The 27,187-nt window shown below is 44.9% G+C and overlaps 1 protein-coding gene across 20 annotated transcripts in view; it reads left to right on the forward strand.

Annotated features, from left to right (window-relative positions):
- The window catches only part of JAKMIP3 (Janus kinase and microtubule interacting protein 3), a 101,642-nt gene that overhangs the window by 56,145 nt on the left and 18,310 nt on the right, over positions 1-27,187 (forward strand). For 11 of the 20 annotated variants that reach the window (XM_087765253.1, XM_087765251.1, XM_087765252.1 and 8 more), the window contains 19 exons: positions 3,134-3,349; positions 4,974-5,093; positions 5,541-5,687; positions 6,559-6,690; positions 7,182-7,217; positions 8,583-8,642; positions 10,126-10,254; positions 11,779-11,907; positions 13,910-13,993; positions 17,011-17,073; positions 17,470-17,568; positions 18,579-18,677; positions 18,767-18,826; positions 21,530-21,595; positions 22,046-22,114; positions 22,219-22,296; positions 25,417-25,620; positions 25,970-26,035; positions 27,025-27,066. In XM_087765253.1, coding sequence (XP_087621379.1) covers positions 3,134-3,349; positions 4,974-5,093; positions 5,541-5,687; positions 6,559-6,690; positions 7,182-7,217; positions 8,583-8,642; positions 10,126-10,254; positions 11,779-11,907; positions 13,910-13,993; positions 17,011-17,073; positions 17,470-17,568; positions 18,579-18,677; positions 18,767-18,826; positions 21,530-21,595; positions 22,046-22,114; positions 22,219-22,296; positions 25,417-25,620; positions 25,970-26,035; positions 27,025-27,066 — 1,899 coding nt within the window. The remainder of the gene's footprint in view (positions 1-3,133; positions 3,350-4,973; positions 5,094-5,540; positions 5,688-6,558; positions 6,691-7,181; positions 7,218-8,582; positions 8,643-10,125; positions 10,255-11,778; positions 11,908-13,909; positions 13,994-17,010; positions 17,074-17,469; positions 17,569-18,578; positions 18,678-18,766; positions 18,827-21,529; positions 21,596-22,045; positions 22,115-22,218; positions 22,297-25,416; positions 25,621-25,969; positions 26,036-27,024; positions 27,067-27,187) is intronic. The other 9 variants (XM_087765267.1, XM_087765261.1, XM_087765264.1 and 6 more) reach the window with 9 other exon arrangements.

The following is a 27,187-nucleotide window of genomic DNA, read 5'->3' on the forward strand; positions in this document are numbered from 1 at the left end:
ATTTAAAGCCGCTGCCTGCGAATGACTGGCTTTTATCTGCCAGGCGCCATAGCGTCCACGGCAGATTGCTGGGGCGTGCGGCCGTCCTCCTGATGGCATCTGTGCGTTTGCAGAGCGGCAAAGGCCCCAGGAACGTCGCAAGGAGAAATTTCCCGACCAGGGAACCTACATGTTTATTTTACAATCCTGATGGAAACAATACATTTAAAATGAATCACACAGCTTAAAACCAGCTGCATGTCAGGCCGTGATAGGCATTGCACTGGGTAGCACAAGGCGGGAATAACAAATTCAAATTTGCATGGGATTGTATTTGCATAATTGGCATCAGCTGCGCTCACGGGCTGGTTATTAATTAGTGCTCCCACATAAATATTCATCCCAAGTCAAGGCAGCCTGCAAGAACTGAAGTGGGAATATCGGCGGCGCGGCGCTGGGCACCCTCGCAGGTGGTTGGATGCCGCGCTCCTCCGCGCGCTGACGCCCTTTCGCGAGCGCTGCTGGTGCCTGAAGCCCTCAGGCAGGCGGGCGGGGAGGAGGAGTCCCGCCGGTCCCGCACCCGCCGGTCCCGCGCCCACCGCAGAATGAGGCCGGGGCGTGCGACAGCCCGGCGGGGTGCGCGCCTGGCTGCCGGCGCCTCTTCCAGTGAGTTGCAAGTTGTTTCTTGTCTTTACGTTTCCTTAACGTTACGAATGCTAGGAAGAAACGTGCTAAATAATATTTTTCAGTGAAATGCTTCCTTCAGTTTGTACTATTTCTACAACATTGCTATTTAATAATGGGCTGCAAACGTCAAACTGTTACGCGTATTTCATGAATGTGAATTCAATCATATGGGGGGAAATGTGAATACTGATGTTTCCTTTGTTGTTTATGAAGATTATGTTTAGGGTTTTTTCCTGGAAAACAAACCGTTAGTGAAATACTGTGAAATCTCTTGTATTTTCTCCAGTTTCTTTGTTCCTCCTAATTTAAAGTGTTGCCTATGTTGTAACATGTCTTTCTTTTCATGTAAATTGGGATCAACTACCCAATATTCTGCTTATTTTAAACAAGTAATCATTTGATGATGCGCTACCTTTTCATCTGTACGTCCATTTAGATTTCTACCTGATCAGGTATTTAGCAGAAGGACCTCAGGGGGCATCTCTTTGTTTGATTCGAAGTTAGTAGACCTTTGCCTTAATGGAAATTGTTGAAAGCACTTTTGATGAAATGGCACCCGAAGTACATTTGATTTGCTCCGTTTTACTGAAAGAATCTAAATTTTGCATAACCTTGAAACACAGTTTCCACGCAGGTATTTATGAGCTGGCCTGTCTTGTCTTTTGGCAAAAGCTGGCTCTTCCCCCGGGGACGATGCGGGATCTCTCTGGGTTTGTAGCTCGGTTCTTCCTTCCTGCAGCCACCCCGGGCAGTGCCACCCCTCGGGGAGCGCCTGGGCTCGCGCCTGCTGCTGGAGCCGGAACCGCGGAGCCTCCCCGGTGCGTGAGGGCGCTGGGGTGATGGTGCACGGGCACTGGGGTGACGGTGCACCTCGCCTGGCCTGGGTCCGGACGCAGCCTCCACACTGTGCAACGCAGCGACATCGTGCCCCAACCCGCTGTGTCCTCTCCTGCGTAATTTATTTCACAGTTGTAACCAGTAATCGGCCCCTCCACCCAAAAGCACCCAAGGGAAGTAATTTCCTGGTACCATTGCTGGGTATCTGGGTGTAAACTGCCATCACTTGCTTTTTCCCTGGGTGGGCCATTTTTGCAGTTATTGGAAACAAAGTACTTTGAGTGATCTGTTAATTCACAGTGTCATTTTTTTCCAGGTTTACAGACAAAGCTATCAAAGATAAAAGTATCTAACGCAGTTTTCACAAGGCAAAATGTTCTTCTTTCAAGCAGGCCACATTTTAAAAACTGATCATTTAAATTAAATGTGTGAAGTCTCAAAACGTTATGGCAAAAATGTTACGCATGTATGGTGTCTGAAACCAGATCAACAGACATTTTCGGGGATGTATATGATTTCTTTCTTTCCATGGGATCATTATCTGTAAGCACATTCGGCAACCCTGTGGTGTGTGAGTGTAATTAATGCTTTATATTCATGTATAATGTATATGTATGCAATTCAGCTGGGAAGAGCCTGAGATTCTGTTGCAGTGTTGTACATCACTGCAGACACAGAAGAAGATTTGGGGCTGTGCTCAGTAATTTCTCGTTATCAGGCAGCGCACAGGCCATCCACGTCTGAACGCTCTGAACAGACTCGGAGGGTCTGACCCTGGCGTAAGCCACGGCGCGCGCAGCCAGCCTGCGGTGCCGCTGCCCCGGCCCTCCTCCGCGCGCGGCTCAGCTCCCTAGAGAGGGAGGCTTTCATTCCACATTAGCATTCGGAAAAAATATCCAGAAAATATTCCTGGAGCGCCTGCAAATTCATCCAATCCAACGGCGATGAGCATGGCTCTCTGAACTCAGCGAGAACAGGGCAGGCAAATAGGAAGGGAGAGAATTAGAGATAGCTGGACGTTTGTCATTTAAGCACTTAATGATTTTGCATAACGTTTATTATGCATAAGCAAAACCTTTCATGGAAAGAGGATAATTAAACAAATTGCTCACATGGGAGAATTTTGGAAAAAGAATTTTTAAAATTCAAATTCCTTCTATATTTTGAAAAATAGAAGGATGTTCAGGTTTTAATATTTTTCTATTAAAATTATTAATCCAAATTTTCAAAAGGTGATGTCCAAGCAAATGCTGCAAAATCATTGAAATGTTTGAGTGAACTAATCCAAATTGTGATATAAATATTAGTTTGGGGTTTTTTTTTAAGATCTTCTGAAATGGCACTAAGAACATGGGTTACTTCCCAATCATTTTAATGGAAAACTTCCCGCTCAAAAGAGAGATGTTGTTCTGGGTGGCCTCCAAAAGAAGAGTGATATTCATGGGTTGGTGAAGCGGTTCAGTTCATGTGTTCACTGTCAAATATTCCTTGCTGTTCTATTTCCAAGAGAGCGTTGTTGTATTTTCCACGCTGAGGGGTGTCGGCTCTGTGCAACTGTTGGGGTCGTAAGATGCTCTGTTGTTGTCAAGCTGCTGCCTGCCTGTGTGATTGTGTTCTGTTCTCCTTGTAGATGGAGGAGATTAAATTTAAAGACAGAGCAGTCTACGTGCTGGAGAGAGAGTTAGGGGTTCAAGCCGGGCATGCTCAGAGACTGCAGCTCCAAAAGGAGGCTTTAGATGAACAACTTTCCCAGATCAAAGAGTCTGATCGGCATCTGAGCAGCCCCAAGCGGGAACTTCCTTATGCAAGTGGTGCAGGAGACGCTTCAGATCATTCGGGAAGCCCCGTAAGCACTTTCACGTGGTTTCACCTACACAAACGAGCAGACAGAGTGACAAAATGGCACAAAGTGACAGAATCTTGATGAGTGCGCCCCTGAGCAACAGCTTTCCCATAGCCGTGCAGGGGAAACGCCGAGGCACCCATTTCTTGCTCTCGTTCGTTAGCCAAGCCTTGAAGATGTAAAATCAAACCTCGTTATGGGAGAGCTTTTGCTTTTTCGTTGTTTTCTTTTCTGGTTTGTTTGGTTTGGTTTTGTTAGCAGGGTGAAATTTTTCTGTTCTTTCTCTCTTCCTTTTCCTCACCGTACCATACTTCTGCCACCTGCCTTAATTTGACAGTTTGACACAATTTTGCCAACAAATGATGCAAATGCATTTCTAACCAAGTAATGTATGTGTGCTAGCTTTCCGAGCTGCTAACAGTGGACTTTGTGAGCAGATGTACCAGGCCAGTTTACAAGGGGAAACGGGGGAAGGGAATCGGTGCATGAAGGCGTGGGAAGTCCCGCAGTCCTCCTGCAGCACCGCTGCGAGCTCGGGTTGTCGTGCTGCTAAGTGCTCTCGCTTTCAGTCGACCAGAAAGTGAATTAAACACCTGTTAACCTATTCTCTCCTATTTCTCTTCTACAATTCAATATCCAGAGCATTAAATTGTAGTCACCCTTTCACAATGGCTTTTTTAGTATAACTATGGCACCTTTCTGCTTTTGCCTTAATTTGCTAATATCAGAAACCCCTCGGTTAACTGACCTCATATATCTGGCGTGTGCAAATTTTCTTCATTGCTGATTCTCATCAAGATTTCTTTTGCAACAGCCTTAATTTTCTCAGTAGAAGTGTAAATATTGTACATGAGCAAACCGATCTATTTTATTCTTTGTCCCAAGCCTCTCCTGCACCTGTTGAATGAGGAACCCTAGACCTCCCAAAAGTGCCACCAGCACTACGGGCACCAATTTGCTTGTTTTGATTCGTACCCAACTTCTGCCAAACATCAGAACAAGGCCTAGAGAAGGGGGAAAAGTCTGTCACGTTTGTAAATAGATGTCACTTCTCTCTGATTCTGAACGAGAACGTGTCTACCTATATTTCTATTCATTTAGAATTTGATTTAAGCATTTTCACTCAGATAAAGTGCTACCCCTTTGGCTTTATGAGTGACCCTTTAGAACCCAATAAGGGGCACAGCTTTATGGAAGAAGAGCTTATGCAATGGCATAATTGCATGGATTTTCCCCATTTGTACTTCAGTATTTTTAATAACATTTTCTTATAACAAAGTCCTCAGAGTGGGTGATGTGTCTGAAGCACTCAGTTCAACAGTGGCATACATTGGAAACATTGCAATAATTTTGGTATTTTCTTTTCCCTTTCCGAGTTTACCATTTGTGACTTTGTATTTGCATATACATACTTCTGCATTTGCATACTTTGTTACATTTTCACTCCTAACTTTCCGTTGGTCTCATCCTGCAGCTTTCAGTGGTCAGCTAGGTCACATAGGTTACACTCTGCCGTATAAAGCTTTGAAATGTTTGGATTTGGGATAAGAAAAAGTTTGAGCTTTGAAAAATATTGATATTGCCTGTACGCTTACGAACAGTTATTTGCAGTTGATCTTTGTTTTAGGAACAGCAGTTGGATGAAAAGGATGCCCGGCGTTTCCAACTTAAAATCGCTGAGCTGAGTGCCATCATCAGGAAGCTGGAGGACCGGAACGCGCTGCTGTCGGAGGAGAGAAACGAGCTGGTGAGCGCAGCGGCCGAGCGCAGCGATGACTGCTCGCGAATGCGCTGCCGTGGCCGTGCCGTACCCCCAGAATACCGAGATATTTCCCCCTGTGCCATTTTGAAATCATCGCAGGAGTAGCTGGCTCCTCCTTACACTCTGTGTTTGGTGGTATGCCACGTTACACTCATCTTTGCTTATATAACAACGAATTTTTAAGATGGCATTAGCTGGAATTATTTATTTTTTAAAATAAATACATTCCCCACATGATATGGTTGTCACACAGACTGAATACCTCATGAAGGAGGAACAATCTGCTTCCCAATGGAAAATAACAAGAATTTTTGATCAATTCTGCTTTGCATTAGGAGAAAATGCTGCTAGTGGGATAGTTAAAAGAAACAATTAATATATTTGATGAAAAAGAACAGCTCCGGAGGTGTTAATTCTCTCTTTATCTTTCAGTTAAAACGTCTCAGAGAAGCTGAAAGTCAGTATAAGCCCATTTTGGACAAAAATAAACGCCTTAGTAGGAAGAATGAAGAACTGTCACATGCCTTACGTCGAATGGAAAATAAATTAAAATTTGTAACACAAGAAAATATAGCAATGGTAAGTCTCTGTGTGCTCCAGGAAGAACATGTAATTCAGCAGTCACGGGGCTGATGAAGTCAGGCATCATCCCAAACTCGCAGGTTCGATAGGAAACTTTCCCCTTTCCGGTGCTTGCCGAGATGTTCTGCGGTGCACTACTGAGCGGTTTGTGCCTTGAACATGTTTTGGTTTACATAAAATGTTTTATTTTAGCTTTAAAAACAAATACTTCTGAAGAAAAGAAATTGCGTGAGCTTTGCACGTTTTGATCAGACTGCTCAGTCACCGGCTGCTCGGCTTCCACCTGAGCACAAGTCACCGCGCTTCACCTGTGACTTTTGTCCCAGAATCACCTCGTAGCCCCTAGGAAATCTGCCCTTGTGACTCTCTCCCCTTTTTTTCACTTTAATATTGTTAGTGGGCGATAGCAAGCAGCTGTGGCATTGCATGGATGTAGGAGGACCGGGGTCATCCCCGTCGCTGCTGCGGTTCCGGATCTGCTGCAGATCAAAACTAATGGGAGGAACCTGGAGAGAAGTGAGACTGGTCTCAGCCCTCTGAATCCCTTCCCACCCAGAGCAAGCCACGCAGCTCTTGGCAGAACTAAAGAGCCGGTGCAGCGGCGCTGCTGCCAGCCCCGCTCGGTGGTGTGCTGGCCCCCCAGGCACGCTGTCCTCCCCGGCGACCGTCAGCTTCACGCAGCGGTCTGAGGAGCAGGAACAGCCGGGGTGTTTGCAGCTAGCTGTACCGCCCAGCGAAAAGGGAGCAGGATAGCTGCCAGAACAGCCATTAGATTAGCTGTATCGCTGGCTGTAAGGGAAGGGTTGCATACTGTCCTTTGGCAAAGCCGCCTGATCTTTTCCTCTTCTGCCCTGTGGGTTTCTTTTAGAGGCAAAGAGCTGGAACGATAAGGAGACCGAGCTCTTTAAATGACCTTGACCACAGCCAGGAAGAAAGAGAAGTTGATTTCCTGAGACTACAAGTCATTGAACAGCAAAATATCATTGATGAACTCTCCAAGGTAAGATGTCCTACTGCCGCTGCCATGCGAGGTCGACCAAGGCCTTAGCAGAAGAACAGGAAGCCTAAGCAAGGGGTGGTTGGGGTTCTGTCAGCTAACGGGCATGGCTCGCATCAGTGCACCGTAGTAGGCATTTCTACAATTACTAGTGATTGAACTGAATGTGAGTTATCTCTGGCATAGTATTTGGGAAAATCCTTTCGCTCTACGTTGCACGTGCATGGCAGAACCATGGCAGCACGTCCAGTGGATATGGTGATGGCTGGGCCCTGCACCTGCGAGAGAAAATGTCAGAGCTCCTTTGGCTGGAAGCAGCATCAGGGCTAAAGATTTCTGTGTACGAGGCGGGTGTTGTGTTTGGGTTTTGCCTTCCTTGTTAACATGTTCAGTCTTTGGAAAGAGAAAATACTGAAATTGTAATACTTCTCAAGAAAATACCTTTTTTTTTAAGTCTGTACATTTACTGACGTTACTTCATTCTTTTTCATTAGACACTGGAAACTGCTGGCTATGTGAAGAGTGTCATGGTAAGAATGATGTTAACTTCATCCTCATCTTTGTATGCTTTAAATTGCTGTTCATGAAAAGCATGCAGGGTATAATATTTATTATTGCTGACATCTCCATTCAGGCAGCAAGCTAGCACAGTGTTTTTCTCAGCATAGATGTTGTCAAAGGCCGTACCAGCAGAAGTTGCTCGCCAGACAAAAATTCAGTGCTAGTGGAGAGGAAAGCTCTGGTGAGAGAGGAGGGCTTTTTACCACGACTAGGATGGCCTCAGAGGCAAAGGTCAGCGTGGTCACCCTGTCCTTCCGGCTGACAGCGTCCCCATCTCCGGGACAGCTCTGCCTCGTTGGAACTGCGTGGGTTTGAGTCTGATTGCCACTAGCTTTGCCTCACCCATACTGGCACGTTCCCAGTCACTGCCCTTGCCCGACTCACCGCTTTGTTATGATATTGGTAAAAATTTTGTGAAGCCACTAATATGTACTGATAAAATGTGTACTGTTTTGTCTTCATTGCCAAGTGTGCAGCAAAGCTTGTGTTGTCAAGCAAAACAAGTTTTCGACTTTCTTCTGTCGCTGCTGCTGGTGTTAGGATTTGCCATTGGGCTGATGGTAGTGGCACATTATCAATGTCCCACGGCATCATCTCATCCTTTTACCAAATGGTTAAAATGAAAGATTATAGGGGTTTTCCCTTTAGAAATTTACTCTCTGCAGTCCTGGGGTTTGTCTGTATTTGCAATCCAGAATAAAGAATTTTTTTCAGTACTATAAAAAAATCGACATGACTCTATGAAGAGTTCCATCATTTCCACTGAACAGAAAAATTTGCTGGAGCAGTAAATGCTCAGAAGCACCGGAAACCTGCGGATGCTTGGAGAAGTCAGCTGAGACTGAAAGTGCCGAGTTCAGACAGTCTCTGAATTTTGCGTAGCTGGGGTGTTACAGGTGTGCACCTTCCAGAGGGCCCTAAGGGCCGCGGCACCGAGAGCCAAGGGCAGGAGCCGGTCTGTGCTGCTCACCCGGGGCAGAGCTCGCCTGCCAGAGCAGAGCCGTAGCCCGGCCTTGAAGGCGCCTGCGTGCTCGCGGCGGGGCTCTGCCCTGCGGCCCGACCCGTCAGCGTGCTGGGTTGGTTACAACGGGCTTGCTTCCGCTATTTTGATTTTCATGAACATAAAGAACAGTTGCTGCTTGTATACGGCAAACTTGGAAGATGCTGGAGTAAAACTAACATTTGACTGATGAAAACATGGCTATTTCATTTTGAGGCAGTGGCCAGCACTGACGTCACTATTTCTTGATTGCCTAATGACCACTAGTACTGACACGGTTAATTTACGTAACAGCTCTCTGAAAACAGCTAACGCATGTATCTGCTTCTTTCAGGAACGTGATAAGCTGTTAAGGTATAGGAAGCAAAGGAAAAAAATGACACGAATTCCTAAGGTAAAAAAAAAAAGCTTGTATCATGACATGCTTATGGGTATGCTGGCTTCCCGGGGTGCTCCGAGCGCCTCGGAGCCACGCGGGGGGACATTCTCCTACAGGGTCTAGAAAAGGGTCCTAATCTTAAATTTGGGTTCAAGGACATTCATAGCCAGTACTGGGATAGTTCAGACAAGATCTGGTAGGGGTAGGGGAATCGTTTGCATTGTGCATTACAAGCATTTGCATGGTCTGCGGTTACCCCAAGCAGTTTCGGTGTCCTGTGGGACCTCCGTGGTATGTGATTGTCTTAAGATGAGACAAATTTTGTGAATTAACACATCTCAAAATGATCTTTTAATGGCACTGCCTGAAAACACATGCAGGTTGTAAATAATTCATTATGGAGTTTAGTAACATGCAAAAATTGCTGGTTGCAAGGAGCAACGGTTAGAGCTCGGGGAAGAAGAAAATGGTAGTTAATGAAGACTTGGCAGAATGTTAATATAAATATTAACACTGTAACGACATCGTAAGGTATAATGTCAGTGACCTGAGAGTAAACTGTGCTCTACGTATGAACAATTAAGGTGGTGATGGAGCTAATGCATCTATAAACAACGAATTGTGGTCCATGTGAGATAACCCCTTAGCTCCTGTCATCCTGCAAATGGCAACCAGGCCTTTGAAGGAGAGTTACGTTTTGTCTCCTTCAAATGTTGTCCATTGCAAATAAAAAAAAAAAAAGCCAAAATCTAGAAATGTTTTTTGTAAATCAGCAATTAAACATATCTTTAAAACGGCGTTTGAAATGTCGTCATTGACTTTCAAGCATTTAACAGTAGATCTTTTTTTACCAGCACTGCTCTCATTCTTTTAAACAGAAAGCAGATTTGAGTGGAAAAGGGGATTTCTTCAAACTGTAAAAACATTGCTGTGGTGATTAACTTCAAATTTTCAAGTAGAATATTTCTTGAAAATCTAACTTTTCATGTGACAGTTGTGGTAATGACAGGAGGGACATCCTGGTGATGGCCATGGAGTAACAACGACGTTTCAATGCACAGCCTCAACCTCACACTGAGATGGACACACAAAGAAGTAAAAAGGGTGATCTGCCTTAACTAGAGAAATTGGGAGGAAAATACATTAAAAAAAGGCAAGGGGTTTGAGGTTGCACACCATCATACTTAATAACAAATACGACAATTCCGTGATTTGAGTAGTTTTAACTGTCGTTAGAGCACTACCGTTGGGGTGAAAAAGCTTTGCAGAATACATATAAAGAGCTGGGTGGCTTTTCAGACACCAAGAGAAGGAAAATTACCAATAATCTGGAATTCAGGTTCCTCCAAATGTGTATGTGGTCAAATCCTACAAAGGCGCAGGGTTTAGCCATGTGTCTGAAGTTGTTGCTCTCCCGCCGATGCCGTCAGGCTGGCACAGCCGATGGCACCGCTGCTGCGCGGCGCGGCTGCGCTCGCTGATACCTTATCTCTGTCAGAAGCCGGTTGTGGAGACGTTTTTCGGCTACGATGAAGAAGCTTCCTTGGAATCTGATGGTTCCTCTATCTCATATCAAACTGACCGGACAGATCAAACCCCTTGCACTCCTGAAGATGACTTGGAAGAGGTATTCATCAAAAATATATGTTATTCTGTTTTGAAACCTCGCTACTGATTTTTAATGAAATTCCTGGTCTGTTATATCATTAATTTGTCACCTCTGACCAGAAAATTAAAAATTTATGTTAAGTTTAATACTGTGCATGTTGGCCAATATCTCTGGATCTCAAGTCTTTGCTAATTTCACAACTTTTAGCCAAGCTGGAAATACTCTATCCTAAAAATATTGGATTTATAATGGGTTTGTAGGTTAGAGGTCTAAAAAGACCAAGAAGTTGGACAACCCTAGGAAGATCTGTTCACACTGAGGTTTGCTGGAGGTTTGTGCACGTGTAGTTTGGTTCAGGTCCTTCTATTTGTCGCTTTGACCTCGGCGCAGAGTGCAGCCTTCAGCGGTAAGGTTTGTGTTTCTGGAAGGAGCAGCCGGCAGCCACACAAGGCACCAGTCTCCAGAGGAAAGGCTGTCTCCTCGCCAGTATGTTGAGGTCATGGCTTTTCTGGAGGCCCTGAACGCAGAGTACACAAAGTTAGCTGGTAATACAAATACAAGTGATTATTCCTGGTGTTTTGCAGAGCTTCCCTACAGATGCGTTCCCGAGCATGTGTCAGATCGCTGTACCGTTACATGTTTCTGGGTTTAACGAGAATCTTGTAATAAACAAAAAATTGCTAATAATGACTTGCAGCTTTTTTATGGTATGCTGGCTGCAACTTTTCATCTGCCATTTCACCCGTTTCATGGGTTGTAATTACATCTGTTAAAAGGGAACCTAAAGAATTCCGATCTCCATCATAAAAGATACACGACTGGTTACCAGGTGTGAGCCGCACTGCAGGGAATCTGAATGTATTTTTATATGTATGAGCCTATTTATTTTTCATTCCTGTATTGACATTTTTTTTCCCTGTTCAGATAGTACGAAGTTTATGCATGCAAGCAGCAGTATAATTTCATTTTGTGTCGAATGAAATATTCCGGTCAACCTGACATGAAAGCATTCAATGCTGGATATTGTAAGGAGAGTGAAAAAGATGAAGGGCTCTTTTCATGTTGATGTCACCTTTTCTCCAAGTATTAACTCTAGATTAGTGTTTTAATAATTGAGCGAGACTGTCAGGCTTGGCTTCTTCTCCAGATTGGAAACCTTTTGGTGTTTCAAGAAACTTGTATTTTCACCTTTAAATGTGATGACTTTGCCTGTTACGGTCATAAAGGGTGATTCAGTTGTTCGTATGTTATATGGATGGCAAGTTTTTGTCTTTCCAAGGTCGGGAGAATGATCTTTTTTTTTTTTTCTATCTTGCATTTTCTTGAAGTAAGTGTATGCAAGAGATGTTTCAAAGACAAAAGAGAAATAGTCTGAGGGCACATAAACAAGATCCTTAGTACTGTGCTTCCCAAATTGCATTTTGAAAGTAATAATTTTGGTACTTTTTAGAGAAAGCAAACATAATCCACTCTTATAATATTTTTTACTTTCATTGCAGAACAAAAGCAACTGGTGCAATGCATATGTGTTTTTAATTCCAGGGCATGGCCAAGGAAGAGACAGAACTGCGGTTTCGGCAGTTGACGATGGAGTACCAGGCTCTGCAACGAGCATACGCCTTATTGCAAGAACAGGTCGGAGGAACATTGGATGCAGAACGAGAAGTTAAGGTCTAAATGGCTTATATTACATGAAAATAAAGGATTGTAATTGTATGGGGGTTTCCAGTTGTACTTGCTCTGGTTGTTTTCACGCTAAACTGGGGTCAGCCAGCCCCTTGCAGCGTGCTGCCGGCCGGGGGTGCAGGGCAGGGGACTCGGCTGGGCTGGGCTGGGCTCCGGGGTCTCTAACTCCAGCCAGCTTGTCCGGCATCCCCCATGAAGTGCCGGTTGGCGGGAGGAACCACCGTTACTACGATTTAGTCTTTTCACCTCTGATCAGTTTAAGAGAAATTCAGAGAGAATTTTTATGGGAAATCCTTAAAATTAAGCTCTTTTTCTATAAAAATGTAGGACAGATAGCCTTAAATATATAATGCTTGGTATTTAATTCTTTCTGGATTCTGCAAGAATACATGATTCCTCATAAAATGTTTAGAAGGCTTATAGCTGAGATTCTTTTTCTTAATTAAATTGCAGTGTCCTGTGCTATTCTGCCTGCCTATCTGCCTCACACAGCCCATGTGGCTTCAAACATCTGGCATAAAGTGTTACGTTTATTATGGTTATGTTGTATGTTACAAGGAGTTGGCAGGACTTATCGTGCACAGAACACAAGGGTGAATGCAGCAAATAAAGGGACAAACTCTGTTCTGAGCTAACACTTTGGAGTTTAATAGGAGAAATGTAACTGCGAAGCCTTAATTTGGCTCTGTACCATTGTGTGAACGTGTTATCCAGGAACACTCACGGTACTTGAAGGTAAGGATGGCGATGCTGGGAGACACCCGTACCATCCAACCTGGGGCCTCCGGCGGGGACACCTCCGGCAGCACCAGCGCTGCGACTGCCCCAACCGCGGGCAGTTCCCGGGCCCCGATTAGACATAAAACAAACAGCCCAATTCCTCTAGCTGAAGTCCATCATTACAGTAATATTTTGGCTTTCCTAGCTATGTAACTAGTCTGGTTTTCGTCCACTGAATAATTCAAAGAATTAACTTCTGATTTCACCACTGTCTCCACTGGTGAGTACCTCTCAGCCACCCAGACGTAGCAGCACCCCTTGTCTCCCAGCGAGCTCCCTGTTTGGCAGTCACAGATCGACTCACTCTCTCTGAATGCTCAAGCTGCGTTAAAACAAACGCTCCCAGAAGGATGCGCTCTGCTCTGAAGTGTTAGGGATTGCACATGTAAAGAAAATGGTAACGAAAGAAGACATACCCAACTTGAAAAGTTACTTGATTTTACGTTTTTCATAGTGAGACAAAAAGAGAGAACAATGCAGGTAATGCAAGCAAATAAGATCATTCTCTTTGTAAATAACAAGATAAATAGCAGATAAATGGTTTGAGGAAAGAAAATGTTCTATAAAACAATATTTAATGAATAAAACAGCTAATAATAGTTACATTTATTCTCCAGAAAACATGTGTAGGAAGGTGGTGTATATTTAAATAAGCGTGAAGCTACAAGTATAGTAAAAAATTACAGGCAATGCAGTAAGACCGTAAGACAGGGTACTAAGTGGACAAGGAGGAACGCAGTTTGTAACGTTACATATGCAGGGTCCGCTCTGAGCTTTTTAACTTATCAAAAATTTGAAGGAATCAGGTGTGCCCAGAGTTGTGGCATAATAATTTGCATTTCTCTTCATGGAGAAATGAATCTTTGCATTACACTGGCTTTTTTAAACACCTTGCTCTAGAATAGGGAAGGCTGCTCCCTGCAGACTGTCATCACCATTTATATTTTGCTGTCCTACTGTCTGCCTAATGGGATGCTCTTTATGTTAATCTTGGCTTAAATCTCAAAATTATTATCCTTACGGACTTCTTTTTATGATTAATGACTAATATTATGTGCTTAGCTGCAAATTTATTCTGCCAAAGAACTGTAAAAATTATTTGTTAAAAGTATTTGATGTTTTAAGTATTTTCTGTACCTGTGTTAGCTTTTGTCTTTTAGAGAAAGTTGGATTTATTTTTTTTTTCTTTTTCCCTCGTATCGTACAGACACGTGAGCAGCTCCAAGCAGAAATACACCGATCTCAGGCTCGGATAGAGGACCTGGAGAAGGCCCTTGCGGAGCAGGGGCAGGTAATGCATGTGGCCCAACGCCGGCCCTTTCTCCAGCCTTCGCGCTGGGGCTGGGAGCGGGCTCTAGAAATGTGCCTGTTCATGTTACCGTGTCATACTGCAGATGCCAGCGAGTGTTTATGTATGTGTAGAATAATCCTGATGCGACTTTTCAATAGCTGTTTCATTTCATACAAAGCAAACATAGGGAAGCAACTACCATCCCTGTCAATGTGTGGTGTAGTGACCTACCCTGCACAGCCCCCATCACCACTGCACCCCTGATTTAGGGGACAGCAGTGTAACCTGCCGAGTACTATTTCAATAAACAGGTCAATTAATTGAAAAGAAAGCACTTTATACATGTGGTCTAGGTGGTTTCAAGGAGCGTCAGGCATGCTAGGGCTTTTGAGAACCCCACTCTCCACATCTGCATGCATTAGTATCTCAAACAGCAGTCCCCACAGCCGAGTCCCCATCAGTGCTCGCATGCCAACTCCTGAAATCAACACCCGTTAAAGCCCGCCTCTCTTTGCTGGTCTCAGCCTCAATGCCTCACTTGCTCCAGCGTAATGGAGAGAACAGCGGACGATGCCTGCGCGAAGGGATCCGTGACGCGCAGGTGTTACGGTAAGGGAAAGCAAAAGTCAGCTGGTAACGGAGTGCCTGAACTCGGTACGTGTAAGCTGGGACCTCAAAGCGGGGCCCATGTATCGACAGGACACTGGGAATTTCTCTGCACAGCCAGAGAGGGAATGAACTCCCGTGGTCGTTGTCACTGCCTGAGGTCCCAAAGCACAGGGCCTGCTTGGCGTCCAGCTGGCAGCCATGCCGTTAGCCCTCCTCTGTCCCTTTACTGCCTCGAGCTTAAAATCGCTCGCTGTTGTTGTATTATGCATCTCCTGAAAATTAAAGCAGTGAATAACAGGTCAGTTCCCTTGTCAATTTGAAGATGTGTATAAATCCTAAGAAAGTGTTATGCGAAGGAGAGAGAACAGTTGTGTTTGGCAAGAAGTTGGTCTACTTTAAAATCTCACAGACTACCAGTATTTTTGATACCTAGGAAAAACTGGGAAGGTAAAATAAAGGAATAATATCTATTGTCCAATTAAAAGTTTATTTACTGAGTGTAAAAATAAGCTTTCCTTGCCAGCAGCTTTCCTTGTAGCTCTGGAAGATTTTACTTTCTTAAAAGGAGAAAAGCAGGTGTTAAATTAGAAAGTCGTTTAACATTTCAAGGGAAGGAGAAAGTGCACAGCACAGGCTCTGTATTTTCAGCAAAACCAAAGTGGTTCTCATCATGGGAAAAACTTTGCTGTGAATGCTTTCTTTAAATTCAGAGTAAATTTGTGTATTAGGGCTATTTGAAGTGTCCGGTTCAGCTGTTTATGTAGTTCTCTGTGCAGCCTGTTCATGCAGTAGCTTGTCAAATCACCTCAGTCGTTCTTTCAAAAAGGATTGATTAGAAATACAACTGAATAATGTACAAAGCTGCGCTCTAGGAAATTCAGTCTAAATGATTAACATGAAGCACGTCACATTCAACCAAACATCTATTGAGCTCTGCCTTTTTCATCCCATCAGGCATTATTAAGATGTCTTTTTTTTTTGCTTTGATGTGTTAAGGCTTACACTTGGTAATTTTAATTTCTGAATTCACTGCAAGGTGTCTGCTTTTGCATGGCGGGCTTACTCAAGGCTGGCTCCGTAGTCTGTCACCTTGGTCTGACCTTGAGATTTCACTCTGCAAAGCCAGCCCCACTCGAGGTCTTGGCAGGTTTGGGTGCCGGTGCAGCTTTCGGTGGGTGACATTCGGCCCCTGGCACAGGCCGCGTTACGCTCCTGGCTGTTGCATGCCATTTGGATCCCTTTGGACTGCAGTGCTGAGGTCCAAATACTTGCCATTGGCATATGTCCTTGCCTAGCTAGAGTTAGAAAGTTCTCGCTCGTAATGTTGCCCGAACAGAAAAGGCGTTACGGTGTTGGGATGCTCTGCTTCCCTGCCGGCCGAGCTGGGTGGCTCTGAACGCCCGCAGTGCGGTCCTGCGGTCCCTCGGATGCAGGAGGATCCTGCGCCCACGTCCACAGCACCGAAATCGGAGAGCATCCTGGCAGCGGGTGGCACCTCAAGCCAAGCACCTCTGCTCCACCACGCAACACCCTCCTCCTCAGGGCTCGGGCGAACTAGTCGCTCCTGGCACTGGGGTTACACAGCCCGGAGGTGTGCATAAAGTAGCACAACACAGGAAAGCGTTAACAGGAAAATGCACCTTAAATTGGAAGAGTGCAGAGTTTAAAACCACCTTGCACGCTGGCATCCAAAGGTGATAAAGAAACAGGCGCATCTCTAGCCTTGGGGTAGCCTTGGGAATGAAATATTGCAGACTGCAAATATCCAGCCCCCAGCTGGAAACAGAAGAAATGTTCCCAGGCTGCTTCTAGCTCGTGTCTTACTTTTCCAGAAAAAAACAACAACAACAAAACCAAACCAAAACAAAACCCAAAAACCCCAAGCCCAGAAACATAAAATGTTTTTTGAGAACTTTAAAATAATACTAAGTCATTTGATCATTACCTTTCCAGCTTAACTTCTTATTACTGTTAACCTTACTGATAAACACTGTTCTGGGTTTTGTGGCTTTCATGTATCCATCCAACTAAGAAATTAGTTTCAAAATAAGGTTTCTTTTTCGTAGTGTACAGAAATAGAATACAGAATACAGAAATGTATTCAGTATAATCGAAATTTAATAGTAACTGCATAGCTAGAAATATTCCTTTTCATGCAAACCAATCTTTAATCTGAAAGCAGTTTTTTAATCACTGGAGTGTTTCTGTTCCGTTTGTATACTACAGACTGTTAAAATAAGACAGAAGAGGTGAGCTTTTATATCATAGAAAATAATGGAATTACAATTTCATATGCAGTATTATTCTGTCCCTCTTCTCTAGATGCATGACTTTATGAAATAGTTGCTACTGTGTTTGTGCTGAACATTGCCAGCTTCACCTACAATATTGGTCATTTCTTTTTCAAGGACATGAAGTGGATTGAGGAGAAGCAAGCATTGTATAGAAGAAATCAAGAACTGGTAGAAAAGGTGTTCAATGTTTCCATTTGTATTATTCAAATAATATTTGTAGTTTAAGGAATGCAGAAGGTACAATATTTTAATCTGTATCACACAGCTCTACTGGAAATAATTCACATATAATAACAAGATCCTTCTAAACCTTCCAGAAAAAGTGGGTTTCTGGCATTCCCTATTGGCCCATAAAATGTCCCGGTGCGAGGTCACGCGAGGACGCGGTTGTGGGGAGAAGCCCCGCGCTCCCCCAGCGCTGGTGCTGCGGTGCCCACTCCCGCTGACCGCGGAGGGTGGGCTCCGACCTCGGTGCTTGCGCTGACCCCGGCGTTTCCCCGGCACAGCCAAGGCGCGGCACGTCTCCAGCCACACTCTGCCAGCAGCGCTAACACGTGTTGCTTTATTTTGCAGATAAAACAAATGGAAGCCGAGGAAGCTCGCTTAAAACATGATGTCCAGGACGTTAAGGATCAAAATGAGCTCCTGGAGTTCAGGATCTTGGAGCTTGAAGTGAGCACGTGTAGCAGCCACGGTCCTGCCCACCTGCCCTGGGCTGCGCGAGCCACGGCCGGGGGCACCGCGGCTTGGGGAACTCGCCCATGTTTGCTCTGAAGAGCAGCGTTGCACTGAATGAAACCAAAGGGTTTGGTACAAAGTGCTAATAAAAGAGAAAAAAACCCAGCAAACACCCAGGGATCGATACTGGTATTCTTGATAGCTTGTTCTGGCAGTCTGACTACTTAAGTCATTTTAAGATCCAGAAGATTGGCTCATGATGTAGATACACATTTTACTTTACTCTATCAGTTCTGAAAATGCAAAGAGATAAAACCAGAACAGATCATACGTGGGAAAGAAAAAGAGAAAGGAACTTTTTTTTCATTGCCAAAGATCATCGTTGTGTTTCACTTTTTGCTAAACCTGCAGAGAAGGTATCCCACGGCCTAGACCGCTCGGTTACTCCACTGAGCCTCCTGTTTTCCCTGTCATTACCTGTATAAACAGAATCTCTAAGCTCTCGGAAGCTGTTTTCCAAATTCTCCAGAGATTAACAAAGCAGCTACTTACAAGAAAAATTTAAATGCTGTGTATACTATACTAGGTATGTGTATAGTTTTGTTCAAATATATTACGTAGTCAAAATAACAGGTAAGTGGTCACAATCAGTGCCCAGTGAAGAAGCATAGTGGGAAAATATTAGCGCCGTTAATGTGTACGTCTGCCCTGCTTTGCAGCGAGGTGGAGGTCTTCCCCGGCAGCCCTGCGTACCCTCACAACAGCACAGGGGCTGGCCGGAGGAACGGCTCTTGCTCCTGGCTGCCGGTGTCAAGGGCTACGGGGTGCAGGAGGAAGGGTTCCTGTGCGCTGCGTACCCAGAATAAAGCCACTCTGCGGTAGCGTTGCTTTGCAACGTGTTCAGTTAGAGTGTACCTTTTTCAAACCATATTTATCGAGTTCGTGGTGAAGCTGCCATCTGTGACGTACCCTTGTAGGTAACCAAGCAATTATTGTCATTTCAGGAGAGAGAACGACGGTCGCCTGCCATCAATTTCCATCACGGTCCTTTTACAGAGGGAAAAAGCCCTCTCCAAGTCTACTGCGAGGCAGAAGGTGTAACAGTAAGGGATTCTCGTTTCGTACTTTCCTTTCCCTAAACAAAATCAGACGCTCTGTTCTGACTCCTGGTTTTCCATTTCTCTCTTGTTAGGACATAGTAGTAGCAGAGCTGATGAAAAAATTGGACATTTTAGGGGATAACGCCGTAAGTGTATGTTCCTTTAATAAATTGTGCATGCTTTGGAAATATTTGTCCCCGTGTTAAGTTAGCAAAGCCTTCTTGGTTTGCTACTGCACAACCTGTCCTCCCTGTGGTCACAGTACTGGGCTACGAGCTAAGCGTTTCTGGCTTTTTAAGATTTTGTTAATAGCCTTCTGACCAGTGCCATGTGGGATCTCGGTGCCATAATATTGCTTTTATATTTTCAATGACTTGGAAAATATTTTGAAACTTTGTGGGTTTTTTTTTCTGGTCACTGCTCACACACGGTTTGTTTATTTGCTTACTCTGCATTTGCTTTGCTTTTGCATTTTAGCAGCTGTGTATTTTCGTTTTGTCTGATAACCCATAAACCTTTGATAGTAACCAGGATATTAAACAAAAAGTTACAACAGCAGCATGAAAAGAAGAGACAAATAAGATACTTGAAAGTGTTTCTCCTTTAGCAAATGGAAGTGATTAATTATACCTATAGTTATGTGTACAGAAGGTATATATGCCCTTGTATGTTTTTTCCTGTCCTCTCCTCCATCAGCAGAGCCGCAGAGCCCCCATGGCTGAGGGGCAGAGGGAGCAGCAGGCCTCGCGGAGCCCTCGGCCGCGGCGGGGCTCCTCCCGGGGAGAACCCGGCTGCCGGCATCGGGTCTGCAGCAGGGTCCCCAGCGTTCTCACCGCTCACCTGAGCCACCCCCGCCCTCCCCCGTGCCTCTGTACAGTTTGGGTACCCGCAAAAAGGCCGTCCCCAGGGCCATGGGGGCAGCCTGGAAGTACCTCCTGTCCACCTCCCTGCATAGACCGGTTGGGTCATCATGTCTCATCATCCCCAGCCTCTGATATCTAGGCGCTCTGCCCCACCAAATCAAGCCAGGAGCTAGTGGAGGAGCTGGAACAGATTGAAGCAGTTAATACTCTTCACCACTGCTGCAGTTAACGACATTCACACTGGCAGAAATAGGAAGAATCCTAAAATCTTTTGTGTGCAAAGAATAAAAAAAAGATGCATAGCTTAATCACCAATGAGCTAAGACTGACCCTACTAATGTGTAGAAAGTTAATACCCATTAATCTGTTAATGCCTGCACTAACGTTGTCTTCAGTGGCATTATTAATGTCAGGTTAGTCCCATGCAGAGTGTTTTGGGACCGTGTCCCAAACAGGCAACTTGGAGACAAGCAGGAACAGAAAAAGTGATAGCTTTTCTCGTGTTTTCTATTCCCTTTCTTTTCCTCTTGGCTTCTTTACTTATATTAACGATCTCTAGTCTAGAATGTTATTTCCTCCTGATTTTTTTTTTTCCTATTACATACAATAAGTTAATTCCAGATGTGACACAAGGAGGAGTTCACAGTTCTCACCTCAGATAGCTTTAAGATAACTGTAGACTGTTGTTATCATCGCTTGTTTTTTTCTTGTTTTCACATGTTTAACATCACAGACTCAGCCACCGATGGCAGGCTCTGCCCCGTGGGTGCATGTTGTCATGTCTGGCTGTTGGGGAGTCTGGGAAAGCGAACCCATGTCCCGCCTGCGTGCAAGTGATTCCATCCTCTTCTGCACATTTTCTCACTTGCCTTCCTGTAAAGCCCCCGGCAGCTTCTAGCTGCTACCCGCTGAACTGTCTTGAGTTAAATATCGCCCTGAGTAAGGCAAACCCTTGAGAGAGCACCTCGAGGAGGAGAGCAGAAGCAGAGGTCAGAGGGGTGCAGCCTCCAGGGCCACTGGGGACGGGGGGCTGAGGAACACCGGTGCCCTCCTCTCCCCCACGGACAGGGAAGTCCGGTCAGGGGATAACGCAGGGAAGAGTTACAGGGAAGAACACCGTCCATATTCTGTGTGGACGGTTTCAGTTTTTAAAAGTAACATAACTTGTTTTAAAAAAAAATTACTTACATTTATGGAAGAGACAATTTTCAGGGGTCCTCGGGATGGGTGTCCTCCCATCCCTGCCGGATAGCACCTTCACTGGTCCCAGGCTTGTGCCTGAAATTGGAGGTCACCATAGTCACCCTTCTTACCAACCTCCTAATTACCCTGTGGGAATGGTAACGCCCGGAGACCGGCCCGTCCTCTCTCCCTGACAGCAGTGGGTCAGGCTGGGCGCTCTGGATCTGAGCTGATCCGGGTCCCGAACGAGAAGGGTCCACTTTGCTAGTGTAGATGTGGCCAGAGTAAGACCGAGGTTTGGGAAGAAATGCAAAACACAGTTTCAGTATTTTCATTAAAACAAAAACATGAGTTGAAAAACTAACATCTTAACAAGTGTTTTGCAAAATGATGACTTTTGGCTGTGCAGAATAAGGACTGTGTGTTATCCTACTGTGCATATAAGGGAACCCAGAGGACTTAAGATTGCATCTCTTTTCTTAATGGCACGTTGTGCTAAGCTTGATTTTGTCTCGTGTAACTGTGTGTTTATTCCCTGTTGGGGAAAAATAGATCCACTGTCAACAGCTTTTTTTTTTGTAAATGTGGGAATTTGAGAAGAATTGACTCTATGTATGATAGCAATTCATCATGAATAGTTACAATCGTTTTTACAGCAATGTTGCATTACAATACTAATTTTCTTTGCCTTAGTTTATTGTTCCTCAAACATATTTAATTTCATATTTATTTAACACAGCAGTAGCCCAAGTAGTGGATTAATAACAAGACACTGGGATTTGTTGTAATTATATTCTGCTTTTGGTGCAGAATCTGACCAACGAAGAGCAAGTAGTTGTCATACAAGCAAGGACAGTTCTCACGTTAGCAGAAAAGGTAATAACAACTGCATCACTCATCAGCGAACGCGTGTCACGACCCTCTCAGAATAGCTCACTTGAAGACGCTGGTGATGTAAATGATAGTTTCGTCACAAAATGCCCTGATTCTTTATGTGGAATTACACTTACGCTAGTTTTTGTCAAAATAAAGGTAACATTCAGGCAATACAGACAGACATTGCTTGTTTTAAAATGTTACTTAATTAGCAAAATGCTGTTAGAAGGTAAATGGCTAGGCTTTGAAATAATGCTTTTTTCCATTGCCAAGATATATAAAAGAAAAAATGTAATAATAAAGTTAATTTTGCCTCTTTTATTTAGTGAATTTAAATAAGTACGTGCAGTGCGTGCTGACACACCCTGAAGTCACAGTGAAAGCTGAATACGCAGCCGTGCTGCCTCTGCTCTTTAGGCTTACGCACCCCGTCTCTGTTTTTGTGCACAGTGGCTACAGCAGATAGAAGTGACGGAGTCTGCGCTGCAGCAGAAGATGCTGGACCTTGAGAATGAAAAGGTACGGAGAGAGGAGGGGAAGGAGCCGGCAGGAGAGGCAGCGAGAAGAGCAGTGGCGCCGGGGCCGCGGCCGTTGCCCTGACTGCCTCTTCCTTGTGTCCCCAGGAGCTGTTCAGCAAGCAGAAGGGCTACCTGGATGATGAGCTCGACTTCAGGAAACAGTCCTTGGACCAAGCTCACAAGGTGAGGACAACCAGTCTTGACTGAATTACGCCATCTTGATTACCTTACCTTGTGTAATACGTGTAGTCTGTTTTCTATAGAAAAACTCCCTGCTCACGGAGTGACCCGAGGACTAAATAGGCTGAGTTTTAAACAAACCGTCTATGCCCTGAGCTAACAGCGAGTTCCTTATGAACCAAGTTCCTTGTGTTTGCATGGTCCTTGCAGGATTAGGACCTAAATACTGATTTATTAAACACAAATTGTAATTTAGCAGAGGTTTTGGTAAATGACTGATAAGAAAATGATGTTTTCAGTAATTTCTCTTTTCCTTCCAAAATAGAGATTTTGACCTAGACATTTCCTTAGATCTTAGATTACAGCCTCTGTAATCAAAACAGCTGGCGGTATTATGTGATTCTGTGAATTTGAAATGAAACTGCTTTTAGGTCAGGTTCATCATTAGCTGAGCCTAACCCATTTCAGCCATCTCTTCAGTCATCAGCCGTCTTGTTTCCTTCAGTTAGAGAAAAGTCCTATATGTACGCATGGAAGACATAAATGCATAGATTCTCATATCGATTTATCTCGTTCTTTCAGTTCCATTTAAATCTTGAGCACAGGTACACTTTCTGAGAAGCAATGAGTATTTATGCCTCTTTTTCTGGATACCTATTATCTATTTATATCTCAAACCATTTGGGGGAGCTTTTACTCAGTACACCTTCTGTTCCTGTAAGGATGATTTTTAAGACTATTTTGCTAAACGCTGAGCTATATCTGGAACCAATGTCTAGGTGCAGTGGAAACCCTGGAAGGCACACAAGCCCCTCTTACCTGCGGTCTCAGCCCTAACGCCAGATTGTCTCCTGCAGCCTTGAGCTGTTCGGAGAAGCAGTTTGGTGCAGCCAAAGGCTGAGCCTGTAGGATTCATCTTCAAAGATCAGCCCTCAGAGAGGCGATCATCTCAGTCTTGGGCGAGTTCTGAAACAGATCCATAAACGTGCAGAAACTTGCAACAGCAGCAGAGTGGCAAAAGTCGTGTGGCATCGCTTGAAACTCCTGGTAACGTCATGGAGTCTGCAGGAGAGCTCAGACGCGGAGCCACGGCTGTCGATGAGGACGTGACTTGGCACCCCTGCGGCTCACGGCCAGCTGCTCACTCTCCATCCATGAGATGAATCTCCAGTTCCAGGATCCCAAATTTACCTAAGGGTCCAACAACAACTACCTGCTCCTTGTCTCTGCCGCTTGTGGAGAAGGAACGAGCGTAACGAATGTGTTGCAGCCCATGCAGAAGTCGCTGAGGGTTATTTGCATTTTCCTGTATTGTTTGCATGCATCACACGAGTGTTGCCAGGCGAAGCAATGGGCTTTACTCCCGGGCACAAATGCAGGCTGAAAGCAGCAAGAAAGCTTTGTTCTGCCCCAAAATTCGAATGGCAAAAGCTCTTCTGATTTCTGTAATTTGTTTCACTTTCATGTTTCCTTTGTGCCCCTTGAGATGAGGAGCCGCTAATCTTCCCCCACTAACTACAGCCAACAAGATTACCAGCTGTAACCGCTAAGCTTTTTGCACGGTTTTCACTCCCTTTGGTTGCTGGCGGGGGATTTTGCTCCGAGAAGCACTTGGCTCACACAGAGACTCCTGACACTGCTGCTGGTCTGGAGACCGTGAATTTCCCCACGCTCTTCTTTCTTCACAAGTCAGTATCATCAGAGAGGGACAACGGCTGTATAATCGAGGTTTGGGGCCCAACAGAAATCCGTGTTTCAAATAAGAGCATTTTGTTGAGACAGTTACAGTTAGCGGGAACGTTGGCATTATTTTTAAAAGTGAAAGCAGAATCTTATGAGATCTGATCTGATCTTCCCCACAGAGATACCATGGTTGCTGTCTTTCAGTTATTATTAGTATCCATAACTCCTGCCATGATGTTATTATTCTTGTAAATGCTTGTATTCTTCTGTCCTGACTCTGCTAAGACATAATAAGAAAACACCACCAGCAGCCTCAGGTGGAAAAACTTGTTGATTTTGAATTGAACTGAATTATCACAACAGACATCTATGGCATTTTCAAACAGCCTGGCTCGGGGTTCAAGCCGCACTATTGCAGCAGTCCTGTTCTCCTGGAGCCACGGAGAGCTCTGCAAGACGCCACCAGCTTTGGAGAGGGTGTGCAAAGGTGCCATCATTTGCTGCTTTGCCTCTTGCTCTATATCAAACTTGCTGAAAAAGATTTTGTCCTGGTTTTGGCTTATATGAAGTCCATTCATCTTGGACTTTGAAGCAGAAGACATTGTCTGGCAAGGTCACCTGTCCTAGGAGGGTACCAGGCTCGGTGCCCTTGGGGAAACATTGCCAGTCCGTTTCCTACACACTTCTATATCTCAATAAATCTGGAAGGTACATCCGTCTTTGTGCAAGAGACATTTCCTGATGTAGTGAAGTAAGGGCTCTGCAGCCTGAGACTGCAGGAACAGAGCCCGGCTACCAGATATATTTTTCTTGAGCATTTTCTTGAGCTCTTGGGACTGACAGCTCTGCCAGAGGAAGTGCTGGGAACACCTTCACACGGGGCATTTTAAGTTATGGTACGGAACGCTGCAAGCACACAACAGGGAGTCATTCCTTTCTGGCAGGAGTGTGAACTGGTGCTGCCGTGTCCACTGCTGCTGGGAACAGAATAGCTGGGAAAGGTGAACTGAGAGACTGAACATTGCATTTAAAAAATATCTGTAGCTCACAAAATGAGTCTTTTATGAACCTCTTTCCTTTCTCCTTTCTCCCTTTTCCCTTTACTTTTTTTTTTTTTTTCTTTTTGCCTTTTCTCCCCATGGCCCTCTCCCCATCTCCAGAAAGGAGAAGTTGACACCCGTATATTTCTTGAGAGGCAGACTAGGCTGGGCCCAGGGGCCGTCCCGGTTCCAGTGCTGCTCAAAGCCCCACAGGATGAAAGCAGCCTGAAGTATTTTCCCCCTGGACTGAGTTTTCCGCACTGTCCTGTGCGGGAGGCTCAGCACACAACCCCTCTACCGCTCCCGTTGCCTTACCGGGGTAGGATTTTCAGTTCCTCACAAAATCCTCATCTGACCAGAGACAACGTCAAGCTGACAGCCTTATATTGTTTTTGATTAGCAAATTCTGGAATTAGAAGCCATGCTCTATGATGCCCTGCAGCAAGAAGCTGGAGCCAAAATTTCCGAACTTCTTTCAGAAGAGGAGAAAGAGAAACTGAAGAGCGCCGTAGAGCAGTGGAAGCGGCAGGTGATGAGCGAGCTCCGGGAGAGGGATGCCCAGATCCTGCGAGAAAGGATGGAGCTCATTCAGCACGCACAGCAGGTGGGCGCCGGTGCGCGGGCACGGCAAGGTGCGGGTGGGACGGTCCCTCAGACGGAAATGTAATGAACTTGTGAGCACCAGCCTCTCCTCATAGAGCTGTACCAGAAATGGCTGGTCCCGGAGCCAGATTTTGATTTGCCTTGGATAATCCCTGCAAACAGGGTATTTTGATTTTCATGAATTTGTCACACATAGTGACATTCACGGAGGACTCATCTACAGCTTAAAACCCAATTTATTTTTTTTAGAAGCACAGCACATACAATTTATATCTCCAAAAATAATGCATCTTCTGGGTACATCTGTATTTGGTTGGTTAATAAATATTTTTTTATTTGAAATCTGACAGAGAATTAAAGAGCTAGAAGAAAGAATTGAAGGCCAAAAAAGACAAATAAAAGAGTTAGAGGAAAAGGTAAGGTAATGCAGATGAAACAGTTATTGTATGTGCACATGACCATATATTCATTTCACCTTGGCTAAGAAAACAATCTTGTAAAAAGTTTGTGTTTGTTAGCGCAGTGAGCTAATGTCAGAGCGCTCCAGGAAACCATCTTGCATTTGCATTAGTCCCTCTGAGAAGGAAAGGTTACCAGCTTAAATTGAATCTTTCCTTCTGTTATCCTTCAGTAAAGTCCAAAACACAGGACTTGGCAAGGACGGAGGGGCCCGTCTGCCCTGGGAAGGGAGTGATGGAGAGCTGCTTGATGGCAGAGAGATGAGGTCTCGCAGGTGCTCCGGGGAAGGAGCCAGGGATCTTTTTGCCCTCCCGTCTCCAGCGTTTGCACATGCAACTGCACTGACCTGCCTTTCCCAGAGGGAAGGAGGAGGCTCCCTCTCCTCTCCTCACCTGCAGCCACAGCAGTCACTGTCACCATGGTTAATGTCATCGAGCTTTCTCCAGTCAAGCTATAACTGTTGAATTTTACCCTAAGATTACCCTCATCTGAAACCATCTATTTCTAGTGAAATTGCATTGGGAGAACTTGTTCAGGTACAACAGGCACTGAGCTGGACTTTCACCTGAAACTAAACCCCAACCTTAGCAGTGTGGGTTTGGGGGGTTTCTTGAGGTATCAGAAGAATTCAGCTAATTGTTTTCCTCCCCGTTTTTCCTGAGCCCTCGGCTGCGACTGGGCTGGGCTGCGCTGGGGCAGGAGACGACTCTCATCAGTCCGAGGGTTGCTGGGCTCTGGCTGAGCTGAGCTGAGCCTCGAGCCCTTGCAGCGTACTTCACACTTTATATTTCTTTTCAACTGAGAGTTTTGTTGCACTCTGTCTGTAACCACAGCTTATTTCTCAGCTAAACACACTGTAAACTCTTATTCTCTTTCTTCTCTTCCATTTTTTCCTCTCCTCCCTCCCCTTTTCAGTTTTTATTTTTGTTTTTATTTTTCTCTTTAGCTTTCATTCTCTGGTCATAGCCCTTCAGGCCACACACGAAAGGTAAGCCCTCAGGTCACCTCTGGTCTCCCCTCTTCTTCCTCTAAAGCATCAGAGCCCTCCCTTTGCTGCTTTGGCTTCAGCAGTGTTGGGGGGTCTCCCGGGTGCCCCAGATAACTCCAAA

This window comes from Nipponia nippon, unplaced genomic scaffold (genome assembly GCF_047370975.1).
Source record: "Nipponia nippon isolate SJK-2023a ecotype South Korea unplaced genomic scaffold, ASM4737097v1 scaffold_3, whole genome shotgun sequence".
Taxonomy (NCBI): Eukaryota; Metazoa; Chordata; class Aves; order Pelecaniformes; family Threskiornithidae; genus Nipponia; species Nipponia nippon.